We start from the raw sequence: 16,024 nt of genomic DNA on the forward strand, positions 1-16,024 counted from the left end.
CACGCCATGCGCTTCCGCGAATCGCACACCATGTAGTGTGCTCGCTCTCCACAAAGCGATCCTTGCATACTAGAAATATTCATCTAGTAATGGGGGTTTGTAATGTCACAAGGCTACCCACCAGACAGTAGTATTGCATGCATTCAGCACACAATCTGGTCAGCCATCCCTGCCTAAAGCGCACACCCGCATGCGTGCGATTGTGGAGACTACAACCCAGCAGTGAGACTATTCACATCTCAGCCCTTTTAATTTCTTACTCTAGACTGTCATTTTTTCCTTTGTTATTATGGTAAAACACAAACTGTCAGACAAGCAGCCGTCTGTACCATTTGAACACATTCTACTACACTGAGATGAAGGGTCCAGTGCTGTTTGAAGCAGTTGAGAGACTGTACTGAAACTGAATGCAAGAAATATTTTCCTAAACATTAATGGTATATTTTGATTTAAACCCATTTTGTATACATAACCTGTCTAACAAATTCTGAATATGCAATGCATATCACATCAAGTGGCTTAATGAGCTGACTGCTTTGGTTTTTCCTTCTTTTTTTTATTTGCAGCTGTATCTTGTTGACATAACAAAGATGTGATGCAGAATTGAAAATTAAAGATTACAATTGGAAATTATCACAGACTTACATGTATGCGTCTTGCTTCTTCAGAAAACCATTCAATAAATGAATTACCATATAACACTTCATTTAGAGCTTCTTTCAATGGCTTTCCTGACTCTGCTGTAATAATCTTGGCTAGTTCTTCTTTATTGTTATCAACAACTTGGTACCATTTTCGAAGGAGGGAAGACCTTTCCTAAAGACAGAAAACACTTTTTATAACACCAGACGATGATTATTATTATTATTATTATTATTATTATTATTATTATTATTATTATTATTATTATTATTATTATTATTATTATTTATTTATTTTCTCAGACATTATGTCTGGTCAAAAATGGAAAGTGACGCGAACCTTGATCAAGCGTCACTTCCTTTTAACTGTATGGTATATGTTATATTGCATTTAGGAACTTTCGGGTAATTGAACATGTATCAATAATTACGGATTTCTGTAGTTGTATATACAAGTCTGGATGTAGCTGTATTGCATTGATGTACTGGTGGATATTGTGTGGTATGACTCCTGTAGTTGATAGTATAATTGGTATAATGTCAACTTTATCCTGATGCCACATGTCCTTGACTTCCTCAGCCAGTTGGATGTATTTTTCAATTTTTTTCTCCTGTTTTCTTTTGTATATTTGTTGTATTGGGTATGGATATTTCGATTAGTTGTGTTAATTTCTTCTTTTTATTGGTAAGTATGATGTCAGGTTTGTTATGTGGTGTTGTTTTATCTGTTATAATGGTTCTGTTCCAGTATAATTTGTATTCATCGTTCTCCAATACATTTTGTGGTGCATACTTGTATGTGGGAACATGTTTTATAAGTTTATGTTGTAAGGCAAGCTGTTAATGTATTATTTTTGCTACATTGTCATGTCTTCTGGGGTATTCCGTATTTGCTAGTAGTGTACATCTGCTTGTGATGTGATCTACTGTTTCTATTTGTTGTTTGCAAAGTCTCCATTTATCTGTTGTGGTATGGGGATCTTTAATAATATGCTTGCTGTAATATCTGGTGTTTATTGTTTGATCCTGTATTGCAATCCTGAATCCTTCCATCCCACTGTATATATTGCATTTTCTTAGCCATGTGTTGGATGTGTCTTGATCGATGTGTGGCTGTGTTAGATGATACGGGTGCTTGCCATGTAGTGTTTTCTTTTTCCAATTTACTTTCTTCATATCTGTTGATGTTATGTGATCTAAAGAGTTGTAGAAGTGGTTATGAAACTGCAGTGGTTTAGCCGATGTATTTATATGAGTGATTGCTTTGTGTATTTTGCTAGTTTCTGCTCGTTCTAGAAAGAATTTTCTTAAATTGTCTACCTGTCTATAATGTAGGTTTTTAATGTCGATAAATCCCCTTCCTCCTTCCTTTCTGCTTAATGTGAATCTTTCAGTTTCTGAATGTATGTGATGTATTCTATATTTGTGGCATTGTGATCGTGTAAGTGTATTGAGTGCTTCTAGATCTCTGTTACTCCATTTCACTACTCCAAATGAGTAGGTCAATATTGGTATAGCACAAGTATTTATAGCTTTTGTCTTGTTTTTATTATTATTATTATTATTATTATTATTATTATTATTATTATTATTATTATTATTATTATTATTATTATTATTATTATTTATTGTCTCAGACGTTATGTCTGGTTAAAAATGGAAGGTGACGCGGACCTTGATCAAGCGTGACTTCCTTTTGACTGTACGGTATATGTTACATTGCATTTAATATTATTATCATTATTATTATTATTATTATTATTATTATCATTATTATTATATTATTATCATTATTATTATCATTATTATTATTATTATTATTATTATTATTATTATTATTATTATTATTATTATTATTATTATTATTATTAAACAAAATAAAGAGGGAGGGAAACCATTTTAAACAAAATGACTATTGATGAAAGACTCAGTTTCTCATCCAGGAATCAGGGTTGAAATTCAGTATTATATCCATATTAATTCAGAAATCTGACAGCTTTTCATCAGCAGTATATACCATGGAAGTCTACAGACACAGACTTAATACTGGCTGGCATGATGACTGATCCTGATTAAAACTGTGTTTAAGTAAGCTATAAAGTTTGGAATACATCTCTCTAAGTAACACAATTTCCTACAAACTAGGATCCAGCAACATATAGTAAGGTACTAGTATCCAATGACAGATTGCGCCACTTACAAATAGTGAAATTTTGTAAGGCAAGTGTAGGTGAAGGGCGGGGGGCAAAATTTTAGTCATCAAATAGCAGATAGAGATTATATTTTTGAAAGAGCACATAAAAACAGAATCCAGTTCTGTGACCAATTTTTGCTTACTTGTGTAGTTCAGCTACAAAAACCTGAAAGACATCATAAAATAGCTCTTTCTCTCTCATAAAACCGGAGTGAATGTTCTGTGTTCACTTCTTATCAACTAATCCGTTTAAAGAGGTTCAGTGTCCAAAATACTCTTGTTTTTTTATCACTCAGGTGTGGTAAAACAGTTTATTTAACATAATACTCAATCCTCCTTTTGCGTCCTTGGACGTCCCCTTGGGCATTTTCCAGCAGACTGAGAATGGAGGACTCAGTATGGTAAAGAGCCATTAGCTCACAGGATGTGGCCAAACCACTGTAGCCTCTTGTGCACTAATATTTGGCAGATGCGTGGTTTTCCAAACCGCTGCTACAGGTCTTCTCCCTTCATTCCCATTTACCTTTCATTGTACTGTAGACAGGTCCACAGATCTTTTGAAGCACCTTCCTCTCGAAGGCACAGATACTTTCTTCAGTAGTTGCTGATGACACCCAGGTTTCACAACCATATAAAAGTACTGGTCATCCTAGTGTCATGTACAGCTGGATCTTATTCTTGTGGGAGTTCAGCTATGGCACAAATAAATTGCTCATGCTAAAGAACATGTGATTACCATTTGTTATTTGTTGATGCTCTTCTTTGGTTGCTTCACTTCTCTTAGTCAGTATGGAACTTGAAAATAGATGTTACTTGAGGAATTTCTGAAGACTGAAGCTGTCATCATCTTTAGGTATATTCAATGCTCTGTATTCTAACAAGGAAAAATCTAATTATGTACAGTTTACATCATTCCCTTCTCCGCAGTATAGAACTACTTTCTGTCATCCAACAACTGGCTATCAGTGTTCCTCAGTTGTAAAGACCTGGAGACTTTCAAAGCAGACCGAAATTATCTGGCAAATAATTCAGCATGAACACATCAAAAACATGTTTGATCCGATGTAACATCGTCTGGAAATTTCTACTCACACCTGCTTTACAAAACACTAATTTTGTGATAGTAATTTGGTTATATCATTCTCGAAATTTAAGCACGAAGTTATCACCATTTCTAACATCTGCCATCATTTTTGTGGTTTCCTAGTTCTTTCTTCACTGTGTTGCATTCTTTAACTTTTACAACATTTTCTAAAATATCCCATACAATTAAATACAATTGTAGAAGCTTTGCCAACAAATTAACATACAAAGGGACACTACCTAACTGAAAAAAACTAGTTGTTACCTTTGCTGACACATTCTGCCATGTTCTAAATGCTTCGTAGGCTGAGTTAATTGCTTTTTCTGCATCACCAGTACTCATGTCAGGAACCTTTGCCACAACCGACTGATTGTACGGATTTACTACATCAAATGTAGTTCCAGATTTTGCTTCTGTCCACACGCCATTTACAAAAGCTTTCTCTTGTACTAAAGACAAATATCTGGCTGCCATGAATTGTTTGAAGATAAAAACCTGTAACAATTAAAAATGTATATCAATTTACTTGTATTCATTCCACATTTTACTGTGCTTATGAACACATTTAATATTTTCAGACAGTATCCTCCAGAATTTTTGTACATGCATGGAATCAGAGTTAAGTAACTATTATTAAATTTCTCCGCCATAGCCGGTCCCAAACCCGGTTCAGAAAGGAGGAGGGGTAGGAGTAACAACTCGTTAAAAAAAAAAAAAGCCTTTGTTCACCTGGCACGGGTGATAGTACCTTGCGAGGGCGACTTGTCAGGGATACGGTGAAGACCTCAACGGCAGCAAAGGTGGAGAAGATGGACTTCAATACGGCGGAGCTGGCGGATGAGGCACCTTCTCTCTTTGGGTACAAAAAGAGAGTACAAGTAGTGACTGAACCCCAGAGGGGTGGCTACAGACAGCGTCTGACTTATGGTGAGCAGCTGACTTTAGGCTGGGCATCCGACTGTTTATGTCAAAAGCAACGGGGAACTACCACATTACATTCCCAATCAGTACATGGTATGTCTCTCCATGTGGAAGATTCCAGAGTTAAAACTTCCCCTCATTCGGATCTCCGGGAGGGGAACACATTGAGAGTAGACGCATTTGAAAGGAAGAAAGGGACAGCGAAGGGAGGAAAGATAAGGATTGGAACATGGAATGTGAGGACAATACTGCAAGCAGGAAACCTAGAGAATGCAAAACAGGAGATGAAAAGGAACAGATTAGATGCCCTCGGTTTGTGTGAAATGAGATGGGGAGAGAATGGAGGGATAGAAAGTGGAGATTATAAGCTCTTTTACTCAGGGGAAATCATGAGTGGTGAAAACTGAGTAGGAATATTGATAGGGCAAAAGTTGAAAAATATAAGGTAATGAAGGTACAATATATTGATGGAAGACTGATGATGATACGACTGAAGGGTAGTTCAAAAGATTTGGTATTAATACAGGTATATATGCCAACCAGCCAGCATATAGATGAGGAAGTGGAAGAACATTATGAGAAAATACAAGAACTCATCGAGAAAGAAAATAGAAATGCCTGCATTATCATCATGGGGGACTGGAATGCAGTGGTGGGTGAAGCAAGAGATGAAGATGCAGTAGGAAAATTTGGATTAGGAATAAGAAATGAGAGAGGTGAATGACTAATTAGTTTCTGTAAAGAAAATTCATTAGCAGTGGGTAACACATTATTTGAACACCACAAAAGGAGACGTTACACATGGATATCAAATTTGAATAGGGAAAGATATCAGTTGGACTACATCCTGATACAAAAGAGTTTTAGGAACTGTTAGAAGAATGCTAAAGCTTATCCAGGAGCGGATATAAATTCAGACCACAACCTAGTAATGGGAGAAATACAAGTGAAATTGAAAAAAGTCTGGAGAGGCAATGCAAAGGAAAGACTAAACATAGAAAAACTCAAAGGGGGTAGGAAAGGCATCAGATTTGGTGGACAGATTTATGGAAAAATGGCAAATACATAGTGTCGATGAAAGTGTTAATGACAAATGGATAAAAATGAGGGAAGTACTCATGGACTCTGCCAAAGAAGTACTAGGAATTAGAGTATACCAAAGCACCAGGAAAGAATGTATAACAGAAAACATGTTGAAAAAGATGGAAGAGAAGAGAAAGTGGAAAAGTGTAGAAACTGAAGAAGGCAAAAAGAGGTACAGGAAACTGAATAATGAATTAAGAAGAGAAACTGAAGAAGCAAGAGAAAAATGGCTGAAACAGAAATGCGACGAAAGAGAGAAAATGGAGAAAGGGGGAAAGTATGAAATGATATATAGACTGGCTAGTGAGATAATTTTTGAATGTAAAAGAAAGAGGAATAACATGGAAATAGAAAGAGCGGATGGTACTCTAGCAGAAAAACCACAGGAGGTTTTGAACAGACGGCAAGAATATACTGAATGTCTGTATAAGTGGGACAAATGCAAAGCGAAATTAAGGTTGAAGAGGAGAAATATGCGCCAGAAGATGGCAAGGTATTTACCATCTTAGAAGTAGAAGAGGCACTGAAGGAGATGATGAATAAGACGACATGTGGAATTGATGATTTGCCAGCAGAACTGTTGAAGAGTCTGAGAAACAAAGCAAGAAAAGAAATAGTCGACCTCTGTAACGAGATATATGACAAAGGGGAATGGCCTGAGGGCTTCCTTGCAACAGTTATGATACCAATAGACAAAAAGAGAAACACTGAAAAATGTGAAGAGCACCGGACCATCAGTCTAATTTCTCATGCAGCTAAAGTCCTGCAGAATGTGTTGAATAGAAGGTTATATGGCAAGCTGAACGGAGGGATTGCAGAGGAGCAGTTCAGATTTAGAAGAGGAAAAGGAACAAGAGATGCTATTGGCCTGTTAAGAACTATAGGGGGAAAATATATGGAAAAGGGTAGAGAAATCTTTGCTGTTTTTACAGATTTAGAAAAGGCTTTTGACAGAGTTCAGCTGAACAAGCTGATGGATATTTTGAATAGGAAAGGAGTAGATTGGACAGAGAGACAACTGATACAGAATCTATATTTACATCAGAAAGTAAGGATAAGGACTGGCAAAGAAATGTCAGAAGGAAGCAGCATTGGACGAGGTGTTAGACAAAGTTGTTTAACATTGTTTAACATATACCTTAAAGAGATTATTGCAAAAAGCTTAGTATAAGATTTGCTGATGACATGGTATTAGTGGCAGAAAGTGAGCGGACAGTGAATAACATGCTGAAGGATCTAAATGAAGCTTGTGAGGAATATGGAATGCACATAAACACAGCAAAAACAAAGAGTATGGTCATCAGTACAAGATGCAGACTGTCCAATATTAAAATAGGACAATCTACCATTAGATAAGTAAGTGAATTTAAATATCTTGGAAGCACAATAACCGAAGACTTGAGATGTCACCAGGAGGTGAAAACTCTAATTGCCATAGTGACGGAGACTCTTATGTGGCAAATTAGATAAAGGACTAAGGAAATGGCTTCACAAATGTTTTGTCTGGAGTGTGGCACTATATGGGGCAGGAACATGGACGCTCAGATGACATGATGAAAAAAGGTTAGAAGCATTTGAGATGTGGATGAGAAGGAGAGAATAAGCTGGCTCGAAAGAGTGAGTAATGAAAGAGTATTGGAAAGGGTTGGTGAGCGAAGACATCTCCTGAAGGTTGTAAGAGAAAGGAAAAAGAACTGTTTGGGACATTCATTGAGAAGGGAGTGCTTGCTAGCAGATGCTCTGGAAAGATTGGTTTGTGGGAGAAGACTGAGAGGAAGAAGACTATACAAGATGACAGATGACATAAAGGGAAGAGGAAATTATGCAGACCTCAAGTGGATGGCAGAAGACCGGACAGCCTGGAGAACTACCATGTGAAAACCTGCCTTTTGGCAGAACACTGATGATGATAAATTTCAAAAGCAATCAAGCAAATATTCACAGACAAAGCAAAAACAAAGGAAAAAATAATATATGGCTCTAGAGAGAGACTAGGTCATTCCAGCAATAAGAGCATTTACACACTCAGTCAAACTTACTGAATCTGGCCAGATATAAAATATAACAATCAGATGATACACCATTTGGACCCACACATTTGAATGGGAACAAAAATTTCACAGCAGTCATGATACGGTCTAAAATGAACCTCACAAACATTATCTACAGCTGAGGATAACAAATGATAGTTTTTACACATCAGGAGCTGAAATCAATGTTCTTGTGTTCTCACTACTGGCAGGTGTAAGTGTTTGGAGTGCTTACACTAGTCTCAGAGAACACATTCGCTACAGCAAGGGGTCAGCCAGGTTGGTTTACATCTCATCAATGAGCCAGAGAGTAATACCTGGAAAGACGGGTTTGCAGCTCTTGACTTGTTTTCAGAAAGCAGAGGAGTTTTTATGATTAACTTTTTTTTTAGATGATATTGGGATCCATAACTATATACCCGAGAACAATACGATTGGTTGGTTGGTTTAAAAGAGAGGGGAAGGGACCAAACTATGAGGTCATTGGTCCCTTGTTCCTAATAAAATAATGCCACAAGTGTGAGAATAAAATGGATGAGACGTATAACACAAAACGGAAAGAAAGGAAAAGCCACAAGAACGTAGGGAAGGCAACAAACACTAAAAGGAACAAAAGAGGACAAGAATACAACAGAGACGATAGAAACAGAAGAGAGTAAAACAAGAAAGCAAATTACAGCGGCTGGCCGACCACGAGAATAAAAAGGAGAAGCCAGCCACTCTGCAACACATTAAAACTTCCACCCTAAAAGCACTACGGTGGAGGACACAGAGGGACAAAGGATATGCACTAAAACCTACATAGAAGTGTAAAACAAACTGTCACGGATAAAACTTAAAATTAAAGCTGCTGCTGAGCCATTGTCGCCCAACACCGAAGGTAGGGAGCTAGGAAAGTTAAAAGTCCACTGAAGAGCAGCTAAAAGTGGGCAGTCCAGCAAGAGGTGGACGACTGTCATTTGGGAGCCACAGCGACAAAGTGAGTCCTCGCGACGGAGTAGGTAACCATGCCTGAGCCACGTATGGCCAATGCGGAGCTGGCAGAGGACAACTGATTCCATGTGAAAGGACCGCATGGAAACCTTCCACACATTCAACATCTCCTTAATAACATGCAGCTTGTTGTGTGTACTGTCATGCCATTCCGTCTCCCAAAGCCTGAAAACCCTGCGGTGTAAGACAGAATGCAGGTCAGCTTTGGAGATGCCCATCTCCAGCAGCAGGTTGTGTGTTGCCTGTTTGGCCAGCCTGTCGGCAAGTTCATTGCCTGGGATTCCGATGTGTCCTGAGGTCCACACACACCACTGAACAAATGGACCATCCCACAGCATAGATGGACTACCAGAGGATGGTGAGGGTGGCACTGGTCAATAACTTGTAGGCTGTTCAGGGAGTCAGTACACAGGAGAAATGATGTGCCAGGGCATGAGCAGGTGTGATCAAGAGCACGAGATATGACCGTCAGCTCTACAGTGAAAACACTGCAGCCATCTGGCAAGGAGTGCTGTTCAATATGTCCTCCATGAACACATGCAAAGCCTATGTGACCATCAGCCACCGAGCCATCGGTGTAATCCACGTCAGAAACCCGGAACATGCCAAGAATCAAGAGGAAGTGACAGCGGTGGGGTTAACGGAGTCCTTAGGGCCATGCAAAAGGACCAGACAAAGCTACGGCCGAGGCGTACACCACGGAGGCATATGTGAAGGGACCGCAGGTAGAGGTGGTAAAGGGAAGGACTCCAGTTACGAAAGAAGGGATCGCACGCAAACCGCAATCGTTAGCCCTGATCTGGGCCGCCGATGCAGGAGATGGACCGCAGCAGGTGGGAAAAGGAGATGGTAATTCGGATGCTCAGGAGGACTATGGATGTGTGCAGTGTAACCGGCAAGCAGTTGTGCATGTCTGATCTGCAATGGAGGGACCCCAGCCTCCACCAGTACACTGGTTTCCTCACACATCCCAGAAGTTCCTGTCGCTAGTCAAACCTCAACCTCGGGGTCGAGTAAATGCAATGCTGAAGGCACTGCTGAACCATAAACCACACTTCCACTTAAGCTGACTAAGATGACGAAGCCACGTGAATCGAGCATCAATAACCAGTCCTAACAATCGATATGTCTCCACTACAGTGAGTGGATCGTCATTAAGGTAAAGTTCTGGTTCTGGACGAATGGTACAACACGGACAGAAGTGCACGACACGTAACTTTGAGGCTGAAAACTGGAAGCCGTGGGCTAGAGCCCTAGACTGCACCTTGAGGATGGCTCCCTGTATGCGCCGCTCAGCAACACCAGTACTAGAACAGCAGTATGAAATGCAGAAGTCGTCTGAATACAGGGAACGTGAGACAAAGGGCCCGACAGCTGCTGCCAGACTGTTAATGGCCACTAAAAATAGAGGGACACTCAATACAGAGCACTGCAGGACTCCATTATCCTGGATATGGATGGAACTATGGGAGACACCAACTTGGACACGGAAAGTACAGAGCGACAGGAAGTTTTGGATAAAATTCGGGAGCAGGCCCCGGAGCTCCCACTCCTAGAATGTGGCAAAGTTATGATGTCGCCAGGTCGAGTCGTATACTTTACGGAAGTCAAAAAAAGACAGCAACCAGATGTTGGCATCTGGAAAAGGCTGTTCATATGGCAGACTCGAGGGACACAGGATTATTAGTGGTAGAGCGACACTGGCGGAAGCTGCCCCGAGTTGGAGCCAGTAGGCCACGTGACTCCAGGACCCAATCCAACCGCCGACACACCATACATTCCAGCAGCTTACAAAGAACGTTAGTGAGGCTGATGGGCTGATAGCTATCCACATGAAGTGGGTTTTTACTGGATTCGGGCACCGGAATGGTGTTGCTCTCCTGCAGTTGCGATTGAAAGATTTCATCGCACCACATCCAGTTGAAGATGACAAGGATATATCGCTTGTAGTCAGATGAGAGATGTTTAATCATCTGCCTGTGGATCCGATCAGGCCCAGGAGCTGTGTCAGGGGCAATGTGCAAGGGCACTGAGGAGCTCCCACTCTGTAAATGAAGTGCTATAGGATTCACTATGGCGTGTAGTGAATGACAGAACTTTCCCTTCCAGGTGCCATTTCAGAGTAGGAAAGGCTGGGGGTAATTCTCCGATGCAGAGTCTCGGTCAAAGTGCTCGGTAATAGCGTTTGCATCGGTAGATAACACACTATTTATGTTAACACCAGGAAAAACTGCTGGGGTCTGGTGCCTGAAAAGACGTTTGATCTTTGCCCAGACTTGGGAAGGCCACATATGGCACCCAATGGTCAAGACTTATCTCTCCCAACACTCCTGCTTCCGTCGTTTGATAAGTTGGCGAACGCGGTCATGGAGCCACTTAAAGGTTACGAGGTGCTCCAGGAAAGGGTGTCGCTTATGCTGCTGTAGAGCTCACCAAAGCTCCTTAATTTCTTCAGTAACTTCCGGTTACCACCAAGGGACTGCCTTACACAGGGGTGGAGGGGGGGGGGGGGGGGGGGGGGTGAGAGGGGGCATCCTAAAGAGCGAGGGATCGCGTTTTCTGCCGCAGAAACAATTGTTGTTGCCACCTGCTCAACCATCACATCGATGTTACCATGAGGGGCAGATCAATGGTGAAAGCAGAGGTGGAAGTTTCCCAGTCCACCTTGTTTAAAACCCATATGGGTGGGCGTCCGTGGGCCTGATGCCAGGGCAGTGACAGGAAGATGGGGAAGTGGTCAGTACCACACACGTCATCATGTGCTCTCCAGTGGATAGATGGGAGAAGTCCTGGGCTGCAAATTGATAAATCAATGGCCGAGTAACTACCATGAGTCACACTGAAATGTGTGGCGTCCCCAGTATTTAAGAGGCAGAGGTTGAATTGCGTCAGTAAAGTTTCGGCTTCTCTGCCTCAGCCAGTAAGAACTGTGCCACCCCACAAGGGGTTATGGGCATTAAAGTCTCCCAGAAGTGAGAAGGGTTTAGGGAGTTGATCAATCAGTGCAGCTAATACATTCAGGGATACTGCACCAACTGGAAGAAGATATACATTGCTGACAGTTATTTCCTGCGTCATCCTTATTCTGACAGCCACAGCTTCAAGAGAGGTTTGAAGGGGCACAGGTTCACTATATACCGAGTTCAGGACATAGACACAAACTCCACCTTACACTCTATTATAGTTGCTATGGTTCTTGTATTATCCCTTATAGCTGAGGAGGGCACGGGTCCGCATTGCCGGGAACCAGGTTTCCTGGAGGGAAATGAAGATAGCGGGTGTAAAGCTTAACAGTTGCCGTAGCTCAGCCAAGCAGTGGAAAAAACCGCCACAATTACACTGCAGGATGACATCATCGTGAGACTGGGAAGGCATGGAACATTCAATGAGGGAGTTAACGCCTCTGTGTCACCTGCTGCAACCGACTTATTGCCTCCGCAGTCTATATCCATTGTGTCTGAGGGTCTGGTGAGCTCTAGGTCCTCAGCACATGCCAGAACCTCCACCCCATCCTCAGACGCAGAGCTTGTAGATAGCAGTTGTGTGGGTGCCATCGCAATTTCCTTGGTCTTCTTTTTGGATTTCTCCCGCTGCTCCTTGGGTTTCCCTGCCTGGGAGGACTTCACTGGCTCAGTCTCCACGACTGAGGATGAGTTTGAAGCCCTACAGCCAGCTGCTTTTGATCTCTTCAGCCACTGGTGGGTGTATCTCTCCCACTAGCAGAAACCTGGGAAGGGAGTTACCCAAGGGACCCCTTCCTAGCGAGAGAAGCCAAATAAGACTTGTACTTCTCTGGCTTAGAAGTGGGGACAGATGTCCCCGATGGTTGGGGGGGGGGGGGGGGGTTTGCTCCAGCAGTAGATGGTGCAGGAGGAACAGGGAGAGAAATGCGCCCCTCCCCCCCCCCCCCCACCACCACCACCACCACCACCACCACCACCACCACCACCACCACCACCACCAAGGGGGCAGGTGTAGTCTTCCGGCTCTGGGGGAGGGAGGGGGGTGACTGGGGTTAGCGGAGCTGATGGTGCCAGAACTGTTGTGGCTGTGGTTAAGACAATGTCATATGTACAGGATGCAGGCATTCAAATTTCCTCTTAGCCTCAGTGTAGGTCAGTCAGTCCAGGGTCTTTTACTCCACGATTTTCCTTTCTTTCTGGAGAATTCTGCAGTCTGGTGAGCAAGGAGAATGGTGCTCCCTCAGTTGACACAGATGGGTGGCAGGGCACATGGAGTATTGGGATGTGATGGGCATCCGCAATCTTGACATGTGTCGGTCGAAGTACAGTGGGAAGACATATGGCCGAACTTCCAGCACTTAAAGCACCGCATCGGGGGAGGAATACAGGGCTTTACATCACACCAGTAGACCATCACCTTGACCTTGACCTTCTCGGGCAATGTATCACCCTCGAAGGCGAAGATGAAGGCACCGGTGGCAACCTGATTATCCCTTGGACCCCAATGGACACACCGGATGAAATGTACACCACGCCATTCTAAATTGGCGCGCAGCTAATTGTCAGACTGCAAAAGAAGGTTCCTATGAAATATGATACCCTGGACCATATTTAAGCTCTTATGGGGTGTGATGGTTACAGAAACCTCCCCCAGCTTGTCACAAGCGAGTAACATACGTGACTGAGCAGAGGATGCTGTTTTGATCAAGAGTGACGCAGATCTCATTTTGGACAGTCCCTCCACCTCCCCAAACTTGTCCTCTAAATGCTCAACAAAACACTGAGGCTTCATTATCATGAAAAATTCCCCATCAGCTCTCTAACATACAAGGTACTGGGGAGAATAAGATCCGCTGCCATCCTTAGCCTGACGTTCCTCCCATGGTGTGGCCTGAGAGGGGAACGATTTGGGGTTGTACCGAATTGAGCTCGTGAACGCTTAAAGACTGCTGGTGTGTCACCACCAGCAAGAGATGATCGACTACGCTTCATCGCGTGTCTCCGCCCTGATGCCACCCACTCCGACCAGGGGACCTCCCTACGGGTGCCACGCAGCCCCAGCAAAGGCCACCTGGCAGGATGCCCATTGTCCTGAGTCCCGAAGCCCCAGGGGGATGGGCACCTGCCCCTCCGTATACGTGGGGAGTTAACGGTGCAGGCATCAGCAGAGCGATCCCTGTGTTCTCAGAGGGCTACAACCAACAGGGTACCTGGCGGCCCCACCACAATGGACTAGCTACCAGGTTTTGTATCAGCTGCAAACTAGTCCATGGTCATTGTCAGCGCAGAAAGCGACACTGCGTAGTCCGTGTTGGAAAACGCAACCATGAAGGTGTCCTCACCCAAAAGATGGAGAATGAGCGGGACTGCAATGCGACGACAAGAAAGTGGGCTAAAGCTCTCAATGCACGATGCACCACGTAAGGCGATGTTCCCCAATTGGCTCGCTCTTCGGGAAAATTTTGAAGAATGGAGGTCAAACCCTACATGGGACCATGAAAGGCTGAAACGTGTGGAACTCCTTTTAGTTGCCTCTTATGACAGGCAGGAATACCTCAGGACTATTCTAACCCCCGGACCCACAGGGGGAGGACGGCGGAGGTTCTGCAGTCTCAGCGTAAAGGCTCTCCACAGGGCTGGTGTAAAAAGCTCCAGACACTAAAGACAAACCATTGTGGTGGACAGAGCCAAGACGCCGAAGAATAGACAGCTGTGCAGAGGAGTAAACTATGCTTCCGTAGTCCAATTTCAGGTGCACTAAGGCACGATATAGGCGGATGATGACCACTCTGTCCGCTCCCCAGGAGGTACCACTCTGAACGCGGAGGGTGTCGAGTGATTGCAGACAGCATGCTGAAAGATATGAAATGTGGGAAGACCAGCAGAGTTTTCTATGTAGGGAAGGCAGATAAAACTCCCTACAACACCAAATATTTACACATACAGTCGTACTGGGAGAAAATCTGAAGCCGGTTTCAATTCTCCATGGAAACATCCTTGAAGACATTGTTCAAGAATGCTGGTCCATTGAGAGCTGTAGTAGATTGTAAAATCGTTGACAAAGAAGGAGCGCAAGACATCGGGAAGGAGACAATCCATAATTGGATTTATGCGATGACAAACAGTACAACACTTAGCACAGAGCCCTGAGGCACCTCGTTTCCTTGGAAGAAAGTAAATGAGAGAGTAGTGTTCACCCACACCTGCCATAATTTCACAAATGCAAAGGGGTAGCCGGCCTTGAAAGCCCCAAGAGAACAGTGTGTGGAGGATGCCTGTCCTCCAACAGGTACTGTATGCCCTCTCCAGATCGAAAAATATAGCTACCGTTCGGCATTTCAGGAAGAAATTTTTCACAATATAAGCGGAGAGAGCAACAAGATGGTCAACTGCAGAACGATGCTTTCGGAAACCACATTGGGCAGGTGTTAACAGGTTGCAGGACTCTAACCACCAGCCTAAACATCAATTTACCATATGCACCGAAATCTTACAGACACTACTTGTGAGATAGATTGAGCAATGGCTAGATGGGAGATGTTTGTCCTTTCCAGGTTTTGGAACAGGAATGACGGTAGCTTCCTGCCATCTTCTGGGAAAGGTACTGTCGGTACAAATTTGATTATGAAGGCAAAGGAGGTAACGCAGACTACGGTATGATAAATGCAGCAACATTTGGACAATGATGCCATCTGGTCCTGGGGCGGAAGAGCGAGAGAAAAAAGAGTGCGTGTTGGAGTTCCCACATAGAAAAAACGCTATTATAGCTTTCGCGATTTTGAGGGGAGAAAGCAAGAAGTCATACTTCCGCTGTTCGTTTCTTTGGGAGAAAGGCTGGTGGATAGTTTGAAGAGCTCAAAATCTCAGCAAAGTGTTGCCCCAATGAGTTAGAAATTGCAACTGGGTCCACTAACATATCTTGTGCGACAGTTAGCCCAGAGATCAGGGAGGAACTAGACGTGCCAGATGACTGTCGAATTCGATTCCAAACTACAGATGAGGGAGTGAAAATGTTAAAGAAGCTGGTAAAGAAGTCCTAACTTGCCTTCTTGCTATGGTGGATGATGCAACAGCATCGCGTTTATAGCGGATACAGTTGGCCAACGTAGGATGGT

At 43.1% G+C, this 16,024-nt stretch overlaps 1 protein-coding gene across 2 annotated transcripts in view; it reads right to left on the minus strand.

Moving 5' to 3' along the window:
• LOC124721830 (succinate-semialdehyde dehydrogenase, mitochondrial) overlaps positions 1-16,024 on the minus strand; it is a 227,772-nt gene that overhangs the window by 141,911 nt on the left and 69,837 nt on the right. For both annotated transcript variants that reach the window (XM_047246954.1, XM_047246955.1), the window contains exons 2-3: positions 4,184-4,414; positions 646-816 (exon numbers count right to left, since the gene is read on the minus strand). In XM_047246954.1, coding sequence (XP_047102910.1) covers positions 646-816; positions 4,184-4,414 — 402 coding nt within the window. The remainder of the gene's footprint in view (positions 1-645; positions 817-4,183; positions 4,415-16,024) is intronic.

The sequence above is a fragment of the Schistocerca piceifrons genome, chromosome X (assembly GCF_021461385.2).
Source record: "Schistocerca piceifrons isolate TAMUIC-IGC-003096 chromosome X, iqSchPice1.1, whole genome shotgun sequence".
In the NCBI taxonomy this organism is placed as follows: Eukaryota; Metazoa; Arthropoda; class Insecta; order Orthoptera; family Acrididae; genus Schistocerca; species Schistocerca piceifrons.